General features: G+C 48.6%; 1 protein-coding gene across 1 annotated transcript in view; it reads left to right on the top strand.

Annotated features, from left to right (window-relative positions):
• Positions 1 to 8,583: 8,583 nt before the first annotated feature.
• LOC120944302 (protein mono-ADP-ribosyltransferase PARP14-like) overlaps positions 8,584 to 9,700 on the top strand; it is a 63,072-nt gene continuing 61,955 nt past the window's right edge. The window contains exon 1 of the mRNA XM_040358335.1: positions 8,584 to 8,855. Within this exon, the coding sequence (XP_040214269.1) occupies positions 8,666 to 8,855 (190 nt within the window). The 5' untranslated portion in view covers positions 8,584 to 8,665. The remainder of the gene's footprint in view (positions 8,856 to 9,700) is intronic.

Below are 9,700 nucleotides of genomic sequence, written 5' to 3'. Positions count from 1 at the left end.
GTAGTGATCAGTATAGGAATCAGGGAGGTCAGTGTAGTGATCAGTATAGGAATCAGGTAGGTCAGTGTAGTGGTCAGTGTAGGAATCAGGGAGGTCAGTGTAGTGGTCAGTATAGGAATCAGGTAGGTCAGTGTAGTGGTCAGTGTAGGAATCAGGTAGGTCAGTGTAGGAATCAGGGTAGGTCAGTGTAGTGATCAGTATAGGAATCAGGGAGGTCAGTGTAGTGGTCAGTATAGGAATCAGGTAGGTCAGTGCAGTGGTCAGTATAGGAATCAGGGAGGTCAGTGTAGTGGTCAGTATAGAACTCAGGTAGGTCAGTGTAGGGATCAGGTAGGTCAGTGTAGGGATCAGGTAGGTCAGTGTAGTGGTCAGTGTAGGAATCAGGGTAGGTCAGTGTAGTGGTCAGTGTGGGAATCAGGGAGGTCAGTGTAGGGATCAGGTAGATCAGAGTAGGAATCAGGTAGGTCGGTGTAGTGGTCAGTGTAGGAATCTGGGTAGGTCAGTGTAGGAATCAGTGTAGAAATCAGGGAGGTCAGTGTAGTGGTCAGTGTAGGGATCAGGTAGGTCAGTGTAGTGGTCAGTATAGGAATCAGGTAGGTCAGTGTAGTGGTCAGTGTAGGAATCAGGGAGGTCAGTGTAGGGATCACGTAGATCAGAGTAGGAATCAGGTAGGTCAGTGTAGTGGTCAGTATAGGAATCAGGTAGGTTAGTGTAGTGTTCAGTATAAAACTCAGGTAGGTCAGTGTAGGGATCAGGTAGGTCAGTGTAGTGGTCAGAGTAGGAATCAGGTAGGTCAGTGTAGTGGTCAGTGTAGGAATCAGGTAGGTCAGTGTAGTGGTCAGTGTAGGAATCAGGTAGGTCAGTGTAGGAATCAGGTAGGTCAGTGTAGTGGTCAGTGTAGGAATCAGGTAGGTCAGTGTAGTGGTCAGTGTAGGGATCAGGGAGGTCAGTGTAGTGGTCAGTGTAGGAATCAGGGAGGTCAGTGTAGGGATCACGTAGATCAGAGTAGGAATCAGGTAGGTCAGTGTAGTGGTCAGTATAGGACTCGGGTAGGTCAGAGTAGTGGTCAGTGTAGGGATCAGGTAGATCAGTATAGGAATCAGGGAGGTCAGTGTAGTGGTCAGTATAGAACTCAGGTAGGTCAGGGTAGGGATCAGGTAGGTCAGTGTAGTGGTCAATGTAAGGATCAGGTAGATCAGAGTTGGAATCGGGTAGGTCAGTGTAGTGGTCGGTATAGGAATCAGGTAGGTCAGTGTAGTGGTCAGTGTAGGAATCAGGGTAGGTCAGTGTAGTGGTCAGTATAGGAATCAGGTAGGTCAGTGTAGTGGTCAGTGTAGGAATCAGGTAGGTTAGTGTAGTGGTCAGAGTAGGAATCAGGTAGGTCAGTGTAGTGGTCAGTGTAGGAATCGGCGTAGGTCAGTGTAGGAATCAGGGAGGTCAGTGTAGTGGTCAGTATAGGAATCAGTGTAGAAATCAGGTAGGTCAGTATAGAAATCAGGGAGGTCAGTGTAGTGGTCAGTATAGGAATCAGGGAGGTCAGTGTAGTGGTCGGTGTAGGAATCAGGTAGGTCAGTGTAGGGATCAGGTAGATCAGAGTAGGAATCAGGGAGGTCAGTGCAGTGGTCAGTATAAAACTCAGGTAGGTCAGTGTAGTGGTCAGTGTAGGGATCAGGTAGGTCAGTGTAGTGGTCAGTGTAGGGATCAGGTAGGTCAGTGTAGTGGTCAGTGTAGGAATGAAGTTGGTCAGTACTACTGTACTAGTGGAAGAGACTCTGAGTGCTAAAAGTCTGGCGGGGGGGGGGGGGGCATGCAAATTTCTTGCCCTATCCCGGGCACTGACACCCCACGCCACACCACTGACTACATATATAATTTGAGGAAAATATGCATATAAAATAGTTTACTATTTGCCAATAAAAAAATATGTCCCCGGATTTCATTTAGAAAATCTGGTCACCTTAACATAGGAGGAGCCTGGGGAGCTGAAAAATATGTTTCCTGACTCCTCTAAGTAAGCTGGATTCCGTAAACCCCCCCCCCCCCCCGCCCAAAGTGACTCCCATCACACACTATATCTGGTGTAGCACCCTCTTATGTGCTAAAAGTGTAATTCGTTTTTTTTTTTCTGGTTAGCGTAAGTACATTTCCAGGCTTGGATGGGAGCCAAGCCTGTGTATTCTTCTGGGTCAGGGATTGAGTGACTCAGGGAGAGCTGGGTGACTCACAGGCAGCATCACTGAGACCCCCCCCCCCCTACATCTTGAATTTGCTAGAAGCCTCCAGAAGTATTGGAGGGTAGGTAAGGTGGAGCTGTCTGAAGTATTCTGAGGGTCCTGACCAATCCCCAATCTGGGTTGGCAGGGGGAAGGCCCCCTAAAATACTCTGGGTCAGCCCAGCTGGGGAGAAGTTGTTCAGGTGGAAGCTGGAGATGGAGTGTTAGGCTGTTGTGGCCTTTGAAGGAGCCCACCAGTCTGGGGGGGGGGGGGTGACCTTGGACCTGAGCTTTTGTGCAGACAGGACCCTCCCAAGTCACACGGAGGAGTCCTGGCCAAAAGGCATGGGAGCAAGAAGAGGACAGTGGGAGAACACTGCCAGGCAAGTCTCCAGGAGGAACAGCCAGGAGGGCTGGTGAGTGACACACAGTCAGGAGGACTGGGTGGCACGCCTGAGAGGGCTGGGATAGGTGCAGAGCCAGCCAGGGGGACTGTCGTGGCACGGGCAGTGGAAATGGGCAGCTGCAGCCAGGAGTGGTACTGGGAGCAGTAGCCACACATGGGGACAGCTAAAGGCTTCCATTTTTCTGCTACACCATAGGGGCCCACGGTCCCTGCCTGCAAAGGGCATTTCCACAGACTTAGCTGAGATTGTGCGAAGTCTGAAGCCTGTGCCAGCTGGTCCTGGGAGTGATAGTCTGCAAGCAAGTGTGTGCTGGAGGTAGAAGGGGAGGCAATGTATATACTGGACTGTATATAGTGGAGTCCCTACAAGTTCATTGATCCGGTGGGCATCCCATATTCACCCTCCCCCATCCAAGTTCTATTCCCTAAATAAACAAAAAACAAACAAAGCTGCAAGGATTTCTTCTCTGAGTGACTGGAAATTCCTGTGCCTGGCTGTGCAGGGTGGGAGATGACCACATTCCCCAGCAGCCCCTATGGGGTGGGGGGGGGGGTACCGCTACACTGCTCTCCCCACAGTACACGGAACATGGAAATGCAATTCTTTTCATAAATATAAACTGCTAAATACCTTTTCTCATTGGCAGTATAAAGCAGTCTTGTGACTTATATCAGTGTCTGGTTAAAGCTTGTAGGAGGAGTTTTCATTTTGTCAAAGAATTTAATGAATATATTATTATGCAACTAACTGCTAACCAGGATAAATTAATAATTCAAGGAGACTTCAACGTTTGGTTGGAGCAGACTGAAGAACCACACGCCAAGGACCTCCTAGAAGACCTGGAGGGTATGGGGTTCGAGCAGAAAGTTCAGGGGCCAACTCATATCCTTGGACATCAGCTTGACGCTATACTCTCTAATGATCTTCAAGTCACAAATCTATCTACAACAGTAACAGGATGGACGGACCATTATCTATTAAAATACACTCTGCCAGACTTAGCCCCCAGAAAAAATACCTCAGGCCCCCCGATGGAAAGATCAAAACCTTTCCGAAAACTTACAAAAATCAGCGATGAAACCTTTCATTCAGTCTATATTAACAGCCAAGGCAATTCAGAACAGAAGTTAGTCGACATTGAAAATGATTTGGAAAAATTAGAACAGGCCATGGACGCATTCGAACAAAAACTAAAAAACACCCTTGACAAAGTGGCGCCCATCACTACGTCATACAATAGGCCTAGGAAATCTAAATCATGCCCTTGGTATTCATCCTCACTGGGAGAGTTAAAATCCAAAAGACGTCAGCTTGAACGCAAATGGATCAGAACTAACCACCCGCAGGACAAATTGGCCTACAGGAACCAGTGCAGAGTGTATAGCAAGCACGTAAAATACCAAAAAATAAGCGATTATAATGCCCAAATAACCCAAGCAATTAATAAAGAGGCTGAACTATTCAAAATCACATCCAGCCTCTTTAACAACAAAAAATACTTTTCTTCCATACCATCTTCAGATAAAATGTGCTCCAGCCTTCTTCTGTCATTTGAAGCCAAAATACAGAAAATCCGGACATCTACCAACCAGGCTGTGCGACCCTTAGACCAACCAATATCATCTGGCTTCCATTCAGGTCTTATGCGATTTACAGATACTACCCCTGGGGAGATACTGAAAATTATGAGAGACTTAAAAGCTTCATCATATCCGGATGATATCTGTCCCAGGTGGCTCATGAAGGCCAACGCAAAAACATTGGCCCTGGACATCTGCAAAGTTATTAACCTTTCTCTGCAATTAGGCATCGTCCCAGGAAAAATGAAGCATGCCATAGTAACACCCCTTCTGAAAAAGATGACATAAATGACCCGCTCAATTTCAGGTCCATCTCCGCCAGGGCCGCTGATAGAAATCATGGGGCCCCATACAGCCTACCTGACGGGGCCCCCTTCAGCTCCACCCCTGGTCCCGCCTTTAGCTCCACCCCTGGCCCCACCTTGAAACTGTCGGGAGGGGGGGGCTGCCGCGAATTGAGAAGCGGAGGGGGGCCCTTTACAAATTATTAATAAAAATGAAAAAATAAAAATAAAATAATATATAAAATAAATAAATAAACATTTATTAAAAAAAAGGGGGGGGGGGTTGCCATTCAAGGCCCTGGGGACCTCTGGGCCCTTTAATTAAAAAAAAAAAAAAACATTTATAAAAAAAAGGGGGTTTGCCACATGGAGACCTCATGAGCCCTTTAATATATATATATACATATATAAGGAATAAAAAGAAAAAAAAATGAAATAAATTAATATGAAAATAAAAATAATTTATTAAAAAAAGGGGGATTGCCATCCGGGGCCCTGGGGACCTTTAATAATATATATATATATATATATATATATATATATATATATATATATATATATATATATAAAATAAAAAAATATATAAAAATGTATTTATTTTTTTTATAAAAAAAAGGGGTGTTTTCATCCCGGGCCCTGGGGATCTCTGGGCCCCTGGGGACCCCCGTACCCCTAAGAAAAAAAATTGTCCCTTTTAATAAAAAAAAATATATATTAGAAAAAATATATATTTTTTTTATAAAAAATAAATAAAAAAAAGGGGGGTTGCCATCCGGGGCCCTGGGGCCTTCGGACCCCTGCGGACCCCCGGACTTCTAAATTTTTTTAAAAAAAAATGGCCCTTTAATAAAAATTAAAATAAAAATATATTAAAAAAAATATATATTTTTTTTATAAAAAAAAAATAAAAAAAAGGGGAGTTGTCATCTGGGACCCTGTGGGCCTCCGGGCCCCTGGGGACCTCCGGACCCCTAAAGGGGGTTGCCATCCGGGCCCCTGCTGGCCCGGGGCCCCCTACAACAGGGCCAGTTGTACTGGCTTATCAGCGGCCCTGATCTCCGCCATCCTCTTCCTGGCAAAAATCCTAGAGCAAGTAGTCTTCAGGCAGCTACAAAACTATTTTGAGGGGGGTAACCTCTTCCATGACACCCAGTCAGGGTTTCGTCCGGGAAGAGGAACCGAGATATCTGTGCTGGCCATGCGAGAAAGACTATTGACAATCCGTGACGCAGGGGGGTCGGCAGCCCTGATTTTTCTAGACCTCTCCGCAGCATTCGACACTGTCGACTATGATATACTGTTGGACAGATTAAAAAATATTTTTGGTCTTAACGGGGTGGTCCTGAGCTGGATACGCTCGTTTCTCCATGAGAGAACACAATGTGTCAAGATGGGAACACACCGGTCTACCCCAAGACCTCTGACATGCGGAGTTCCACAGGGGAGTGCTCTATCGCCACTCCTCTTTAACTGCTATGTTCGTCCTCTTGCTGACATCATCCAGAACAATAACTTGGAGTGCCAGCTTTATGCCGATGACACACAAATTCTGGTTGATTCAGCAGGAGGACCTCAGCAGCCAGTTCAGTTGGCGAAATGCCTGGTAGAAATACAGGACTGGATGGCTGGCAATAAGCTTGGACTGAACGCAGCTAAAACTGAAGTTCTATTAATTGGTCCTACTAGCCCCCTATCGCTGGCTGCTTGGCCTCTGTCTTTCGGACCCACACCCATTCCAGCCAAGCAGGTAAAAAACCCAGGAGTCATAATTGATGACACCCTTTCGTTTGTGCCCCACTTCAGAAACATCCTGCGGAATGCCAATTACCATCTAAGGCTCCTCAGAAAAGTAAAACATCTATTCACGCAAAATAACAGATCACTACTTGCCCAGGCTTTTATCCATTCCCGGTTAGACGGGGCAAACGTATTCCTATTGGGTGCCCCGGAGAAATGGGCCCATAAGCTTCAGGTGGTTCAGAACCACACTGCTCTCTTTGTACTCGGTCTAGCGAGAAGAGGAGATCACTTCATTGGCTCCCTATCGAGCAGAGAGTGATCTTTAAAACGCTCTGTATCTTCTTCCGTGCATACTGGGGACAGGGTCCCAAGTACTTACACAGCTTGGTGGTGCACTATGAACCCTCGCGCCTATTAAAGCGGATGTGCCACGGGAACAAAATATTAAAAGCCAGCAGCTACAAATAGTGCAGCTGCTGACTTTTAATATAAGGACACTTACCTGTCCTGGAGTCCAGCGCCGATCGCAGCAGAGCACGAGCGATCGCTCGTCACTCTGCTGCTCCCCCCGCCATCCACGCTCAGGGAACCAGGAAGTGAAGCGCTGCGGCTTCACTGCCCGGTTCCCTACGGCGCATGCGCGAGTCGCGCTGCGCCCACCGATTGGCTCACACGCTGTGTGCTGGGAGCCGAGTGTTCCCAGCACACAACGGGCGAAAGACGGGATGTGACGGAATGCCCGTCTTTTGCCCGTAGCGTGTGGCCGGAAGTGGGTGCAAATACCTGTCTTTAGACAGGTATCTGCACCCCCCTCCCCCCTGAAAGGTGTCAAATGTGACGCCGGAGGGGGGGAGGGTTCGAATCAGCGGGACTTCACTTTAGGGTGGAGAACCGCTTTAAGATCCAAGACCCAACATTTAGCCACAGTCATTCCATCTAAACTTTCTTCCATGGGAGGCAAACGACTCCAGAGTAGGGGTGCCATGCTGTGGAATGCCCTCTCCTTGGAACTTAAGATGACACCCAACCTGCTCCTCTTCAGAAAGAAACTAAAGACGGAACTGTTCATCCAGGTCTATGGATAAATGTATATTCTTTTCCCTCTCACAGTCCGCCCCCTCATTGAAGGGGCCACTTGCCTCTCCTTCGGCCCCGTACACACGACCAAACATGTATGCTGAAACTGGTCCGCGGGCCAGTTTCAGCATACATGTTCGGTCGTGTGTAGGCGCGAGCGGGCCGAATTCCAGCAAACATTTGCCCGCCGGGCCTTTTCCCAGCGGGCAAATATTCGTGGACGTGTTTTAAAACCGTCCGCTGGAATCCTGCCCGCTCGGACATGTACGGTCGTCAGTACAGACCTACCGTACATGTCCAGGCGCCCGCCGTCCCTCGCATGCGTCGAATGACTTCGACGCATGCGTGGAAGCCTTTAAATGGCAGGCCTGCCCACGTCTCCGCGTCATCGCCGCGTCATCGTCGCGGCGACGACGCGGACACGCCCCGCGTATTGTTTATGCGCGGACTTCTGTACGATGGTGTGTACAACCATCGTACAGAAGCCCTCTGGCAGACATGTATGGTGAAAACGGTCCGACGGACCACTTTCACCATACATGTTTGTTCGTGTGTACCGGGCCTTATAACTATGATGTCTTCTACCCCTCCTCTAGTATCCCCACTGTTCCTTTTTTCTTTCATACACTTCACGGCTCTTTCCTTTTGCTCCCCTAAGGGCTGGATACCCTTTTCTTTCACCGCCCTCTCTTCTCTCTCTTCTTCACCACGGATAGATTCAAAGTTACATCTCACCAGCGGCGCTTAGACGCTCACTTCACAGTGGGCATTTGGCGCCAAACTAAGCTCAAAAATCAATCAATCATTCCCGTCCCACTGTCCTATGAGGCTGCAGGACCCCTGACCCTCTGCCTGCAGTGCTGATTGGCCCTGTGCAGATCACATCCAAGAAAATGAGCATGTGCAGAATGCCTCCAAGGATCTGTACTATCTGTACTATCAGCAGATGGATTGGGGGCTAAGGAAGAAGGGGGGGGGGGTTCAGAGAAGACAGGATCAAACAGCATTACACAATGTGGAGGAGGGTTAACCCTTTAGGTCATGGGTCTTCAAACTACGGCCCTCCAGGTGTTCAGGAACTACAATTCCCATCATGCCTAGTCATGTCATGGGATTTGTAGTTCCGCAACAGCTGGAGGGACGCAGTTTGAGGATCCCTGCTTTAGGTTCTACAGTGAGCATAACATGCAAGTTTTACTGTTGTGGGTTTGGTAACACTTTAAATAGGAGGAGAAATCTCAGTGAGAGCGAGAAATGAAACAGAAAGTAAAGAGCTCCGAGCCTTTCCCTCCCCCACACCCAGAACACCCAACGTACGTCTCACCGACCTTCATCTGGGCAGACCCACCGTCACCACCAGAGGGATGGGGGACCCCCAGTACCCGCACCCCGTCTCCCTCCAGTGGGGTGACGACCCCCAGAGGCTGAAGAAGCTAAAAAATAAAATTCTGCTGTATTTCCAGAAGAGGAGCGAATCTACCGGAGGAGAATGTGAGATCCGAGACACCGACTGCACCCGGGGATACATCCTCATACACTTCAAGGAGGAGGAAGGTAGGTACTGGGGGGGAGGAGGATACCCATATATTACAAGGAGGAGGGAGGTAAGTACTGAGGACTGGAGGGGGATCCTCATACACTACAAGGAGGAGGAAGGTAGGTACTGAGGACTGGAGGGGATCCTCATACACTACAAGGAGGAGGGAGGTAAGTACTGAGGACTGGAGGGGATCCTCATACACTACAAGGAGGAGGGAGGTAAGTACTGAGGACTGGAGGGAGATCCTCATACACTACAAGGAGGAGGGAGGTAAGTACTGAGGATAGGAGGGGGATCCTCATACACTACAAGGAGGAAGGAGGTAAGTACTGAGGACTGGAGGGAGATCCTCATACACTACAAGGAGGAGGGAGGTAAGTACTGAGGACTGGAGGGGATCCTCATACACTACAAGGAGGAGGGAGGTAAGTACTGAGGACTGGAGGGGGATCCTCATACACTACAAGGAGGAGGGAGGTAAGTACTGAGGACTGGAGGGGATCCTCATACACTACAAGGAGGAGGAAGGTAGGTACTGAGGACTGGAGGGGATCCTCATACACTACAAGGAGGAGGGAGGTAAGTACTGAGGATAGGAGGGGGATCCTCATACACTACAAGGAGGAGGGAGGTAAGTACTGAGGACTGGAGGGAGATCCTCATACACTACAAGGAGGAGGGAGGTAAGTACTGAGGACTGGAGGGAGATCCTCATACACTACAAGGAGGAGGGAGGTAAGTACTGAGGACTGGAGGGGATCCTCATACACTACAAGGAGGAGGGAGGTAAGTACTGAGGACTGGAGGGGAGATCCTCATACACTACAAGGAGGAGGGAGGTAAGTACTGAGGACTGGAG

The sequence above is a fragment of the Rana temporaria genome, chromosome 6 (genome assembly GCF_905171775.1).
Source record: "Rana temporaria chromosome 6, aRanTem1.1, whole genome shotgun sequence".
NCBI classification, from domain to species: Eukaryota; Metazoa; Chordata; class Amphibia; order Anura; family Ranidae; genus Rana; species Rana temporaria.
Note: the sequence above shows the minus strand (reverse complement) of the source record. Positions and strands in the feature narration are given on the sequence as shown.